The following is a 15,000-nucleotide window of genomic DNA, read 5'->3' on the forward strand; positions in this document are numbered from 1 at the left end:
CACTTGCTCTTGTAGCCTTTTCGTGGCATCATGCAAACGCACTTAAGAGGGTTAAGGCTCACCACGAGGGTTGCACAGAAAAATGTCAAGATTTGATTTAAAATAAAAATATACACACACACACACATATATATATATATATATATATATATATATATATGTATATATATACACACACATATGTATACAAATATACACATACATATATATATATATATATATATATATATATATATATATATATACACACACACACACACACATATGTATACAAATATACACATACATATATATATATATATACACACACATGTATACAAATATACATATACACATACATACAGGCATATATACATACATATACGCATATATATGTATATATATAAACACACACACACATGTACATATATGCATACATATATACACATATGTACATATATGCATACATATATATACACGTGTACATATACGCATACATATATACACGTGTACATATACGCATACATATATACACATATGTACATACACGCATACATATATATATACATATGTACATATATGTACATATAGGCATACATATATATACACGTGTACATATACGCATACATATATACACATATGTACATATACACATACACATGTACATATACGCAAACATTTATACACATGTACATATACGCATACATTTATACACATATGTACATATACGCATACATATATATACACATACACATATATGTACATATACACACATGCATGCATATATACACACATGCATGCATATATACACACATGCATATACATACACACATTTAAAATATATACACATATATACTGTACATATATACTTCTGCATATATATATATATATATATATATTTATAAAGAAATATCAAAAATATGTTTTTAGGCATCTCCATGCAACCAGAAGGAGCTTTTCTAAGCTGTAACCTATTTTTAAAAGTTTCATTATAATTATTATACCAAATAATACATTGCGAGAATCGGTTTCAATTGAGAATCGTGTTGATTCGAATCCTCACCCCAGGACTCGGAATTAATTGTTGAGTTAATTGGTGCCCAAAGATTCACACCCCTACTAACCAGATTCACTGAGTCTGTTGTTGTTGTTTAACTCCAAATTGGGTGCTCGACTTCAGAGGCTCCACCGTAATCATCACAAAAAACGGTGCAATGTCTATCTGCGTCACGCTGGCGGCCATTTTTTAAAAGAGGTATAACAACAACTGTTTGGCGTTTTGATGGCACATGTACATTATTTTGGCAAAAAAACAAAAAAAGAGAAAGCTATTAAAATACATCTGGAAACCCTAGTAAAAAAATAAAACAGGAATGTTCCATTTGAGACGCGCACGTGTGTGTGTGTGTGTGTGTGTGTGTGTGTGTGTGTGTGTTTAAAGATGAGGCATCAGGTCGGAAAGGTCCTACAACACGGACCGAGATCCATATTCACAAATGCATTTTAGAAGAAGAGTACTAATAATAATAATAAGAAGAAGAAGCGGGAGCAGTGATCAAGCAATCATGTCCCTATGGTCCGTCTTAAAGGCAAAATGTATGGAGGATCAGCCCCGATACAATACTGTGCTGTTGCAGCAGCAGCAGCACAAACACATTCAGAGTGATGACATGTGCCAGAGCGGGCCATCATAAGGTTGCCTGCTCACGGGAAAAGTTGTCGCCGTGGCCCGGCCGTTGAAGAAGCCCACCTCCGGCTGGGACACGGCATTGACAACAAACCCCGGCGCTGGATTTCCATGTGCTGTGTGTGCAATTGGTAGTAAGGTGGATCACGTCCCAGTCTGCGGGCAAGACTGGAACCACTTTTTGTGTGGGAGTTTCTAGGTGCTGAAGTGGTCCGTAAAGAGGAAAAGCAACATCCAAGGCAACTGATTTGTTAAAAAGCAAGGAAAGCTGGCTAGGAAAAAAGAAATGCTGTAAGCTAAATGCGGTCTCCACTATATATATGTGTGTGTGTGTGTGTGTTGTTGTGTGTGACTGCCAGCATGTTGGCTACAATGGAGAGGCTCTCTGTGCATGTAGCACCAAAAGCAGCAGGGGCCTGCCCTGTCTGTCTTGCACTGTTTAAACACGTGTAGGCTAAGTCCAAACATACATGTTCAGTGGTACCTCGGTTTTCATAACCGCCCTTTTTTAGAATGATTTGGTTTTAGTATGACTTATCTTATGCCGACTCTGTGGTTTCCTGTTATGGAGTACGCCTGCAAAATAACTCACCACGGAGGCAAATGAGGATTAGTCTAATAAATTGAATCCAGTCCTTTTGCAAATAGTATGACCCCGGGGAACATGCTTTATCAGTATCATGCTTCAAAACATAGCCTTTAATCCTGACTTCCTTATTTTGCTTTAAAAATATATATATAATCAGCACAAATTGTTTTATTTCTCTTTTGTAGGTTCAAATTGTTTATATATTGTGCTGATGAATTATAATTTATTATAAATTTCTATAATTGCATTATTCTTTTAGTTTATATTTTTCAGAATAAAATGTTTCAAGCCGGTCAAAATTTTTTGGGAATTTAAACAAGGATTAAATGTATTTTTTTTCAGGCAAATTGATGAGCTTCAAATCTTTTCTGTTACGGACTTAAAAAAACTAAAGTTATTCTGCTTTATCAGTAATAGACATTATTAAATGTTTGGATATCATTTTTTTTATTTTTAAAAACAACATATTTTTTAAAGTAATATAGAAATTTATCAGAGCTGTCTGTCCATTTTATGGAGGAATGTAGTTAATCATAGAACTAGCACCCAATGTAAAAACTATTGATTTTGAATAGAGAATCGATTATGAATCGAATCGTTACCCCAAGAATCGAATTAAACCGTGTGGTGCCCAAAGATTCACAGCCCTAATTTGGACTGTCACAAAAACAGTTGGTGCTACTAGTTAAGAGTTCTCCATCTTTATGCACAACTGGTTTGAAAACGGTTTTGAAACCTTGGACTTGAAAGCCTCACATCCTCTTTTGGTTTTGCTTCTAATAGATTGGTATTTTCATCAGTGACGCTAAAAACATTTCAGTGACAAAAATGTAGTTGATAGAAAAATCGATGTATGCATGTAAACTATAATTATTTGACATAAAAAAGTGTTTTGCGTTAACATTTTTGAGGGTCTGGAATGGATTAATTGGATTTTGCATTTTTTTGGTTTTCAACAGACCCTTTGGAACGGTATAACGAAAACAGAGGTACCAATGTTTTTTGTTTTTTTTGTATATTCCCCCCTCGGCCCCCATACCCTTCCTCGCCAAGTGCATTTCAAAAGAATGTTTCGTCCAATGGAACAACTCCCCTCTTCATCATAGTGGGGAAAGTACATCAATACAAAACCGGAACGGCACACGCTGTGACATCATACAAAGGAGACGAGCCAAACTGCACATGCTGAGGTTCGGCGAGTCTCTACCCTGGTCAAAGTTTTCCAAAAAAGTGCATTTCTGTAGACCCTTAATATATCCCATGTACGTTTGGACAAAGGCAATGTGAATTCAATATAAACAGGAAAAAATAGGGAGGCCTTTTGAAAGAAACACTGACTAATGGAAGGTAGTTCTGTTATCACGCGATACTGATTGTAAGAGCTTTTTGGCAAAGTTATTTTGCAAGGACAAGAAGGACTCGGAGGGCGAGGGGTGCATGCTAACTAATAATCGTCACCAATTAGTATTTGGGGTAGGAGGGGGGCTTTTAACTTGCACAGATTTGTTGCAGGGCGTCCCCAAGAACAAATGCAAAACAGACAGGCACGGACAGGTAGAAACAGACGGAGGACAGACAGACGATCCTTGGCTGTGGTCTAGAAAGCAAAAAGTCCGATACTTCTCGTTACGTCGACGTACAATCGTTGTGTCCGGCGCGAGTCAGCGCGTACCTCTAAATACATTTTGTACACAAGTCGCTCGCTCCGCTGACACGTCGCCCAAACCTCTCGCCGTGTTAAGTGCACGCCGCTTGTCGGATGATAGTAATTGCACAAAGAGGTATTCTGGAGGCCATGTCTACTGCAAACACACGCGCGCTCACATTCACTTCCCCCACGTGCACACACTCTCGCTTCACATTCTACATGGGGGACAGGGGAGTGATTTTCAGGCCATAAGGTTACTAGTTAGTCACTAGCTAGTTAGTAAGTTGGTTAGTTAGTATCAGAGATGCATTGACTGGCACGGTGCGCCTGGCAGCGGGGCGTGCTAGCATGCTAGCGAATGTCAGTGTCGCGCCGCGCGATTAGCCGCGGTAAATCTGTTTGAAGTGGTCGCACTCGTTACAGTAGCCCTGTTTCTCTTGGTTGGCGTAGTGGTCGCAGCCCTGCGTCCGGCACCGCTGCTTGGACTTCTCCTTGGGCGCCTGCGCCCGCCTGCCCGCTTCCCGGCCCTGGCCCCGCGTGTGGCACTCGGGGCAGAGGTCCGTGCAGCCCGGGGACACGTTGCTGCAGCCGCTCCGCCGGCACTGGGTCTGGGTCTGTGTTTGGGTCTGGGTCTGGATTTGGGTCTGGGTCTGGGTCTGGATTTGCTGCGTGGATCGGGGTTTGGTCGCTCGGTCACGCTTTTAGGAAAAGAGGAATGTAAAGATAAGTTAAGTGAGGACTTCCTCAATGAAAAACAGCAAAGTTAAGCAGCACATGTCCTCCATTTTTTTGTGATGAGTGAATCAATACCTGAATATTAACAATACCGCAGTGTTTCACATTTACCTATTTATTTGAGATAGCCCGCCACAAATACATTTGGACTAGGGGGGTCAAAAAAATAGATTTTCAAATGAGTTGAGATTCTTATTTGTAATGATTCTTAATCAAATTTTAAAAAATCAATGTAAAGAAAAAACAAACAACATTTTTATAAAAATGTTTATTCTGTCCAGGCACTCAGGAAAATCATATCTGATGCCCATATCTGCTGTACAGATTTACTTAAGAAAAGAGAAGTGCGGGATACTTCTCTTATTGACTTATTTGTATTTGACATTATTAAATGTTTGAGTAGAGCTTTAAAGTACCAATGATTGTCACACACACACTAGGTGTGGCGAAATTATTCTCTGCATTTGACCCATCACCCTTGATCACCCCCTGGGAGGTGAGGGGAGCAGTGGGCAGCAGCGGTGGCCGCGCCCGGGAATCATTTTTAGTGATTTAACCCCCAATTCCAACCCTTGATGCTAAGTGCCAGGCAGGGAGGTAATGGGTCCCATTTTTATAGTCTTTGGTATGACTCGGCCGGGGTTTGAACTCACAACCTACCGATCTCAGGGCGGACACTCTAACCACTAGGCCACTTATTAATCAATACCAGTTTTCTTTATGTAATATAGAAGTATATCACAGCTGTTTATGTATTTCATGGAGGAACGTAGTTAATCATAGAACTGGCACCCAATGTTATTAACAAAAATATTGATTTTGAATCGAGAATCGATTCTGAATCGAATTGCTACTCCCAAGATTCGAATCGAATTGGGTAGTGCTCGAAGATTCAGTTGTTATACACTTTTCCACCACTTGTGGCAGTAATGACAATGTCTAACAAACAGTAGCAGTCTGGAGCTAAAGTAATTGAGAAGTGTCTTAAGTAGGGATGTCCATATCGGCCGATAAATAAATTAAAATGTACCGTATTTTCCGCACCATTAGCCGCACCTAAAAACCACAAATTTACTCAAAAGCTGACAGTGCGGCTTTTAACCCGGTGCGCTTTATATATGGATAAATATTAAGATTCATTTTCATAAAGTTTCGATCTCGCAACTTAGGTAAACAGCCGCCATCTTTTTTCCCGGTAGAACAGGAAGCGCTTCTTCTTCTACGCAAGCAACCGCCAAAGTAAGCACCCGCCCCCATAGAACAGGAAGCGCTTCTTCTTCTACTGTAAGCAACCACCCGCCCCCGGAAGAAGAAGAAAAAACGCGCGGATATCACCGTACGTTTCATTTCCTGTTTACATCTGTAAAGACCACAAAATGGCTCCTACTAAGCGACAAGGATCCGGTTCATGAAAAGACGCAATCTCTCCATCCGCACACGGATTACTACCGTATTTCACAGCAACTGATATTCCTGTGAACCGCACTGTGGAACGGGAGCACGTACGGTGAATATTCGCACCACAGGGAATGAGAAGTCATCCTTCACTGTGGTTCTAGCTTGCCATGCTAACTTCCACCCATGGTGATATTCAAAAGGAAGACCTTGCCAAAAGAGACCTTTCCAGCCGGCGTCATCATAAAAGCTAACTCGAAGGGATGGATGAAGAAAAGATGAGCGAGTGGTTAAGGTAAGTTTAAGTTTACGCGAAGAGGCCGGGTGGCTTTTTTCACGCAGCTCTGTCCATGTTGATACACGTATGTTTGTGATTGCACATTTGCGTACATTTTGGGAGTGAACAGAGTTGTTAGAACGCTGGTTTTTAATATATTATTAAAGTTTGACTGACCTATCTGACTGTTTTTTTGACATTCCTTTAGCGCAGTTAGATGCGGCTTACAACACGGGGCGGCTTATTGGTGGACAAAGTTTTGAAATATGCCGTTCATTGAAGGCGCGGCTTTTAACCCAGGGCGCCTTATGGTGCGGAAAATACGGTAATATCGGAAATTATGGGTATTGTTTTTTTATTATCGGTATCGTTTTTTGTTTTTGTTTTGTTATTTTAAATTAAATCAACATAAAAAACACAAAATACACTTACAATTAGTGCACCAACCCAAAAAACCTCCCTCCCCTCATTCACACTCATTCCAACAAAAGGGTTGTTTCTTTCTGTTATTAATATTCTGGTTCCTACATTATATATCAATATATATCAATACAGTCTGCAAAGGATACAGTCCATAAGCACACATGATTGTGCGTGCTGCTGGTCCACTAATAGTACTAACCTTTAACAGTTAATTTTACTAATTTTCATTAATTACTAGTTTCTATGTAACTGTTTTTATATTGTTTTACTTTCTTTTTTATTCAAGAAAATGTTTTTAATTTATTTATCTTATTTTATTAATTTAAAAAAAAAGTACCTTATCTTCACCATACATGGTTGTCCAAATTAGGCATAATAATGTGTTAATTCCACAACTGTATATATCTGTTGATATCGGTATCGGTTGATATCGGTATCGGTAATTAAAGAGTTGGACAATATCGGAATATCGGATATCGGCAAAAAGCCATTATCGGACATCCCTATAAGCGCACAAATTAAGACTAACATGGTGAAGCCGTATTTCTATTTGCACTTTAATGTTACTGACAGTTTATTTAAGAAACATATTCATTATTAATTTAGTTTATTTTAGCACAACATAATTGTATGTACTTTTTTGTCAGTTCTTATGCATATTATTTGGTCAGTACTTATTTTTTCTAATTAGCCTGACCGAAGCCTAAGGTGTATGCGTTAAATAAATAATCTTTGTGATTAACACATGGCTTCATATAATTTCACAATGTTGTAAACTCTAAGTTGGTTAGATATAATTATTGAATATGATTAAAATCAAGAGTAGGATTACTAATTCTGTGTTAATAATTGAGTGTGTCCCAGGCCCCTCTGTGGTAGAAAAGTTGGACCCTGAGGTCAAAAAGGTTAGGAACCCCTAATCCATTTCAATCTATGCGGCCCTCGGTGGGAAATATTAGTATCTCCCTGGTTTACGGTAATGTAGCAACCTTGTCAACATTACAATCATAACAAAACTTTACCAAAGTATATATGTACACATGTGGGATAGGCATCAATAATATAGCATTATTTAAAAAAAAGTAAACTGTAAGCTATTTCAGCCTGAAATAAGTAAATGTGGTGTTTGATTGGTAGTGTATTATTTATCTGCTAAACCGGTACTTTGCAAAAGTATCAGTATTGGTTAGGGATGTAACAATAAAAAGTATTAATGATAATCGCGGTAAAACTCCTGACAGTTGGTATTACCGTTTGAAATTAACATGATTGAAAAACCGTGCATAGCCGCACTTTGATAAACTAACGGACGGACGGCACGGACGCTAGCTCGCTAACCTAAATGCTAACATGAAAATAAGAAACATTGATACATTTCCCCATTAAGAAACAACATATCCCAATCTAAACTTATAAAAACACATTGCTGTCTGAGCAATTAAGATATTCAACTGTGCACATTGAACTTACAAGCTGTACTCTCTTAGCACAGAGTGATTGTTCGATACTCAAAGGAATACAAGACAACGGTGTTTCTACGATGCGTTCAAAGATCGCTGAACAGAGTAGGAAGCCACAATGCCCGCCAGAAATAATAAATGATAATATATTTTATTTGTTATGCACTTTTCATTTAAATAAATCTTAACAGGCTACAGTACAAACCAATATTTAAAACAATAAAAGCTTGGTAATTAAAACATATACAATACTAAGACTAAAACATTATCAGTGAAGCCTAAGGAAAAAAAAAAACCTGGTCAATATATTTCAGTGTGTATATAAGTACTTTTTGAGCACATTCGACAATACCACAGTAATAATGATAGCTGATAATTTTTTTTATATTGCCACATCCCTAATATCGACAACAGCAAGCTGTATTTTACTTTGTCGGAGCATCACTACCATTGTTGTCCTTTACTGTGTTGTTCTTTGGTGAATTAATTAGCAACTCACAGTGTTCCCACACTATTTACGCAGCTGATGCAGCAAATCCAGGCCAATAAAATCGCAAAACTAAAAACACACACACAATGATTATTGTAAAACGTACCATGACGGGAGGAGGGGAGTGCGGTGTGTGGTTCACCACTTGGTTGAGCCGTGCACTCTGCTCCTTGACGTAGCACTTGTCGCAGTAACCCTCCAGCATGGCCTTGCCGACCGCCCCGCAGCCCGGTCCACGACAGCGCGTCGCATTCTGGAAGCTTGCCTCCAAACCGTGCCGACTCTGGGCCGGGGCCGGGGGAGGTGTCATGTCTGGGACAAATCACAACGCGTGGCCTTGAGTGAGGCGCGTGACGATACGTGACAGATGGCAAGAAGATAGCTTTAAAAATAAAAATAAAAAACTTACGGTGGTTGGTCTGATAGTCTACGTAGCAAATAGTGCAGAAACCAAACTTCTCCGGCGTCCCAAAGAACTGGCAGCCCGATCTTTTACAGGGCCGGGCTAAAGGGGCCTGCCAGGCGGAGGTGTGCCCTGGGGTTAAGTTGAGGCAAGGCCGCTCAGGGTCCCTTGCTTGACTCCAAGCTGAAGACGCGGCCTCAGTCCTTGGCTTGTTTTGCGGTGCTTCGCACCTGTCTGGACCCTGCTGTCTCTGCATGCAGGGTGGACACAGCCCATTGAATATCCTAAAAGCTTCCTGCCTGCACATGCTGCAGCGCTCCGTCTCGGTCTCGCGGCCCCCCCACTGGCTCCAGCCAGGTCCTTGCGCCGCATGAGGGGCTACGGCCCTTGCTTCGGGGCCCGGGAGTCCTGCGGAAGCTGTTCCGGCTCCAGGAGGTCCCTGGTTCTGCCTAGAATTGAAACAGCGCTCGCAAAGTCCGTCGTGCTCCACGCTTAGGGTGAAAAGGCACCCGGGTGTCTTGCACTTCATGGCGTGGGTTTCGCTGTACAAGCTGAGACTAGGAGCTGTGGGGGGTGGCGCAGAGCGCGGGCTCGACAACACCACCCGACTCGACGAGGAGGATGGGGGGCTGCCGCTTCGGCCTCCTCTGGAGCTCCCCTCGTTGTCCAGCCCGCCTTGGACACCAGCTGCCTTGGTCTGTACCAGGCCTTCTATCCGGGCTCCTCCGCCGCCCGTGGTGGCCTGCCGCTTCTCGAAGCACTCGTGGCAGTGAGGCTGCGTGTCCACCGAAACGTAGAAGGTGCACCGCGGCGTGGCGCAGCGGATTTCGATGAGTGAGAGCTGCGAAACGGAAAAGGGCGGCGGGCGCTGCGGCTGAGCAGCCCATGCTTGCTCCTTGTCCTCTTGCCAGCGCTTATACTCGTGGTTGACCAGCTGCAGGTAGTCCTCCATCAGGTTCATGTCCTCAGGGAGGTTTCCCTCGTCCAACCTTTGGACAAAGACATATGTCACGTCAATGCGACTTATAAAACGGTGCAGCTAATTTATGGATTTCTTTCTAATTGCCATAATGTTTTGTGTCCAACCCATTAAACCCAAGCATAGGACTAAAATGGTGTTCTTGTTTGTGCTAGGTCGCCATTTTTAGGACGAGTTTGCTCACTGCAGGTGCTGCAAGTTGAAAATGTACTTGTACTTGGACTTGAAAGTAAAACCGTGCATAGCGTTTCTGCTTGAAAGGATTCTTCATTCACCACACCAAGCAACATTTGTAAGTTTCAGGATTTAACTCAACAATTCATACTTACTAACGCGTCCCATGTGTGATGTCTGTGGGAGTGTTTTCATGCATATTTCTACGTACTTTCGTAATGTAGTGACGCTAGGGTTGTTAGCATTAGCAAAAATCCAAACATCCACGAGTGTTTGTGTTAGTGTTATTAACTTACAATGGCATTCTTTTTGTATACTTTCAGTTTCACAAATTCCTCAGTAAATTCACCAAAATGTCACCGTGGAGTTATCGTGTTTGTTTAGCTGATTGGAGAGCTAGCTTCCGCAGCTAGTGAGTCCATGACGATGACTTCTGTTGTGTTTGATCAGCCGTTTTACTGCCGTGTTACAGGCACCATTTGGAAACAAGGTATATAAATAAACATTTGCAAAATCTTTCCGTGTAATTAACTAATTTCATAACGTATATATCTGCGGCTTATAGTCCGGTGCGGCTACTATATGGAGACATATTTTTCTTCTTCCAAAATTTGGTGGGTGCGGCTTATATGCTGGTGCGCTCTATAGTCATGGGAAATACGGTATATTGTTTCTGACTGCCTATATTCAATAAGCTGTATGTTCCAAGTCCGACATGCAAAATAAAGTACCGGGCAGCGTTGATGATCCGCGTGGCGTCATATCCCAAACCGATGACGGGGATCTCCATCAGCAACAGGTAATCTTTGAGCAGCCTCTCTTTCTGCTGCTGTTCCTTCTCCATCAAGAAGTGCACCTTAAGCTCCTCAAAGCCTCCTCGTCCAGGGTTGATCAGTGGCACGGCTCGGATCTCTGAGCAGTGAAAAACTGTGAATAAACACAAGCGCTACTCCAAAGCCAACAATCTCTGTGCAGGTTTTCCTACCAGGGCCGCTGTCTTTAATAGTGATGAGAGGCGCAAAGTGCTGCGAGTCGTAGCCCAGCACTATTGGGTATTTGTAGCATTCAGCTGGCGGCCAGTGCAGTGGCAGATAGATCCCACCCACATTGAGTGGGGAGATAGAGGAACCTGACTTCATGCTCCTCAGCACCTGGTCTGTTGTTATGCAGAGGCAGAACGATAATACATTATGACTGCTAATAAAGAGCAACATTTCCGATGTCGAGCATGTTGTACCCGCAATGACGATGATGGGTCTGCGGAGGATGTTGGAGAGGACAAAGATGTGAATGTCCTCCAGTGAGTCAAATTGGAGGCCATTGCTACTGGAAACTGGAGATGCCATCTTTACTACCTTGTCCCACTCGTCCTCCCAGTTCTGGAATATCATGAGCACTTTTTTTTTAGCAGAATTCTACACCTACCTCAGTTATTAATACAATGCCCGGTGGGTGATATTACCGTGGTGGTGTATCGGAGGCCTGTCTGGGTGAACTCTTGGGACTGCAGGAGCTCTGCCTGAAAGCGGGCCCGAAAAACTCCAGTGTCTGTGTCTTTCAAAACGCCGTGCAGGGCTTTACGGAGGACCAGATCCGTGTCCTGGACCCCCAGCATGTACTGGGAAGCAGCGTGGAGCAAACAGTTGCCATCTCCTTCAAAAACACACAAACACACGCATTATATAATACTGCCATAGACGGCTAAATATGGAGATCATTAGCGGTAATAGTTGTGCTTTCCAGCATGGCCCAGTTTAAAATGTTGATAATTATGATGTACTTGTTTTAACAAGGTACATTATGAAACCCTCATGTAGTTACATTACACAAACTAGCATGTTTAAAAAGGAGTAGGAAGAAACAAAGCTTATATTTAATCGTACCCCTTCTCCATGTCTTTTACTGATAGTTCCGTAACATTGACAAAAATTATGAACTACAAAGAAAAAAAATGACTTTATTTTGAGAATAATATTCTGAAGAAAATCTCTGAATATTACAATTAATTAGTAATTTTGATCCAAAAACAGAACATTTTAGAGGTAGGTTTTTCCCCCTCTATATTATTTTGTAATATAATATTTTACCCTTGTAAAAGGTGATTTATTATTGTAATATTAGGACTCAAATCATGTAAACCTTTGATGCTTTTTGCCTTCATAAACATGCTTCAAATATTTTTACTTATTTGAAAAAAAAAACTTGATTTCTATATTGAGCGTTTTTTTCTACTCAAAACCTCAACAAAATAATGCTTGTAATATTTATCATTTACTCTTATTTATATATTTTTATTATATACTTATTTCTGGTAATTGATTTTTTTCCTCATAAATTGGAATTATATAGAAACAATTTGTCTTTTTTTGGTACTTTTCCACTTTATCATATTTAAATAACAACATTATTCTTGTAATATTTTACTTGTACATTTTGACTTTTTCCCCATAAAATGTTATTGTACATATAACACACTTCTCATAACACATTTTTCCTGTAAGTAAATTATTGTTTTATGACTTGGACTGTATTCTCGTAAAATTACAACTTTTTTAAATTGTAAATTGCAACATTTGTCTCATATTATTTTTGACGTATTACCTATGAGTTCATTCATGTAATTTAAATGGACTAACTCTATTGGAAGTTCAAAAAAGTGTGTAGAAAGTTTATGACAGGCGAGACAAAAAGATCTTAAAAGAGATTCATGTATGCATATACACACATTAACAGCTTGAGAACCAGTGTACAAATAATTACAGTATATTGCAAACACACATGCGGAACAGGAGAATGGGGATTTCCACGCTGAGGGCTAGATTGTGTTCACATGTCTGAATGTGCTAACACCACAGGCTGCCTTATCCGATAATAACCCTAAGATAAATAGTCGTAGCATGTCGTAAACCTTAATTGCGAGGCAGTTTAAGGTAAAAAAGCATCACTAAATCTTAACTAAACCCAAAGCGGAATTACACAGAGCCTCAAATGGCCGCCGGGTCTTTCTCTTGTTGTGAAAGGCAAGAAGCAGGCCGTGCTTGCGCTCTGCACAACCTTGTTGCCACACTAAACACAGGAATTTCCCTGCGCTAACATCTGCTCTTTGTGTATGCATTCCCCAAATCTGTGATCCAAGATCATCAACACTACTCAGCTGGTCCTGGACTTTCCAAGGAGGCGTGGCCTGTGGACCGGGGTGGAATGTTCTTAATCTTTAACGACTGCTGTCATTGCGCAGTCAAGTATGCGCTGAATGACTGTGCAAAAAGATGTGCATACACTTCAGTGTGTCTTACATGGTTTGTCATACAGAAACTGACCTGGGTGCAGCTAAATGGACAAAGTCATAAGGGAAAAGAGAAGAAAACAAGGAGTTTTACTTCATCCACGCCAAACTCATCCAGGCAAGCCTTGAAAATGACCTTTACCAAATGGTTTGTATAAAGTTGCGAGCATATAATTGTCCTAAATGTTAAAATGCTAGAATGAAGAACTAAGATTTCAAGTAACAATGCACCGAATTTTCGGTCACCGTAAAAGACTTATTACCGAAACAAGACTGCCGAAACTGGATGAGGCAGGAAACACACGCTTGACTGGAGTGGAGGCAACATGTCCGTGGTAGACCGGCTTTAAGTTATAACCCAAAGTGACGGTTACAAAACCTTTAAAATGTTCCTTCATACTGTCTGTACAGTATCAGCAAAAGTTGGAAAACCTTCAGGTCGGGTGTGGCTGCAGCGGCAATATCAGAACCTCTACCATTGCACACAGCTGTGGGGGATGTATGACAGATGAAGGCTAGTCCACTAAACTTTTCCCTAAATGCGTCACCTGCCACTGTGGAGGAAGATCACCTGACGTGCTAATGGTGCTCGTGGACATGACAGCAAAAGAAAGGCAACGTATCGAACACGATAGAGGACCAACCATTATTACAGGAATAGGTCAGGAGGTGTTAACAGGCGACTAGGCAGAGCACCCTTACATTCTCTTCTGATAACATTTAGGAAAAAGTCAACAAAAAGTGAATACACTAAATTCAAGGTAAAGTTAAAGCTGTCTTGACATGAACTAACTTCCCTTCGCAACTGGCATTAGTGACACACATACTACTAACTTGGTACACTGTAAAAAGAGCTGACAAAATCTAAGATATGAAAGACCAGAATTTAGAAAAAAAAATTACAAAAAAATAGTGAAATCTGTCCATGCAGCTAATTCATTTTACTTCATAAGACATCTTAAATTAAAATGTGTATATCTAGAAATTAGCAGGACTTTAAGATAGAAACACGTATTTTATTCTGAAAACAAGCATTATTCAACTTGCAATTGTGAAATTAAGCATCGTCGGATTGTTGCAGAATCTTTAAACAAGATTTTCTATGTGGGGAAAACCAAAAAATCTTATTTGAATTGTTATTGCCTCAATTTTACCTTTTTCAACACAAAATATAACTATTCATGCTAAAATTAACATTATGATGTAAAGTCAATAACAAAAAATAAGTAAATACCTCCTAAAAACTAGGGACATTTCTCGAAATAACATTTTGAATATTGGCAAGTGGCAAATAATGTACTGAGAAAGACATAGCATACTATGATGGCTAACGCAGCCAGCTAACATAATGCGAAGAATAGAAGCACTTGCAGGCATAATGTTATGTTTTACTTTAACGCTAAAACAAAGTTACAATTGAGGCAGCAAATGAGTCAAAACTCATCAAATACACACTTCAACAACTCCAAAACACT

The 15,000-nt window shown here is 40.4% G+C and overlaps 1 protein-coding gene across 1 annotated transcript in view; it reads right to left on the reverse strand.

The window, feature by feature from the left end:
- Positions 1-349: 349 nt before the first annotated feature.
- Positions 350-15,000, reverse strand: part of tnfaip3 (tumor necrosis factor, alpha-induced protein 3) — a 30,734-nt gene continuing 16,083 nt past the window's right edge. The window contains exons 3-9 of the mRNA XM_061965150.2: positions 11,702-11,892; positions 11,477-11,618; positions 11,225-11,395; positions 10,971-11,151; positions 9,093-10,075; positions 8,790-8,995; positions 350-4,601 (exon numbers count right to left, since the gene is read on the reverse strand). Of these exons, the coding sequence (XP_061821134.1) occupies positions 4,284-4,601; positions 8,790-8,995; positions 9,093-10,075; positions 10,971-11,151; positions 11,225-11,395; positions 11,477-11,618; positions 11,702-11,892 (2,192 nt within the window). The 3' untranslated portion in view covers positions 350-4,283. The remainder of the gene's footprint in view (positions 4,602-8,789; positions 8,996-9,092; positions 10,076-10,970; positions 11,152-11,224; positions 11,396-11,476; positions 11,619-11,701; positions 11,893-15,000) is intronic.

This window comes from Nerophis lumbriciformis, linkage group LG02 (genome assembly GCF_033978685.3).
Source record: "Nerophis lumbriciformis linkage group LG02, RoL_Nlum_v2.1, whole genome shotgun sequence".
NCBI lineage: Eukaryota > Metazoa > Chordata > Actinopteri > Syngnathiformes > Syngnathidae > Nerophis > Nerophis lumbriciformis.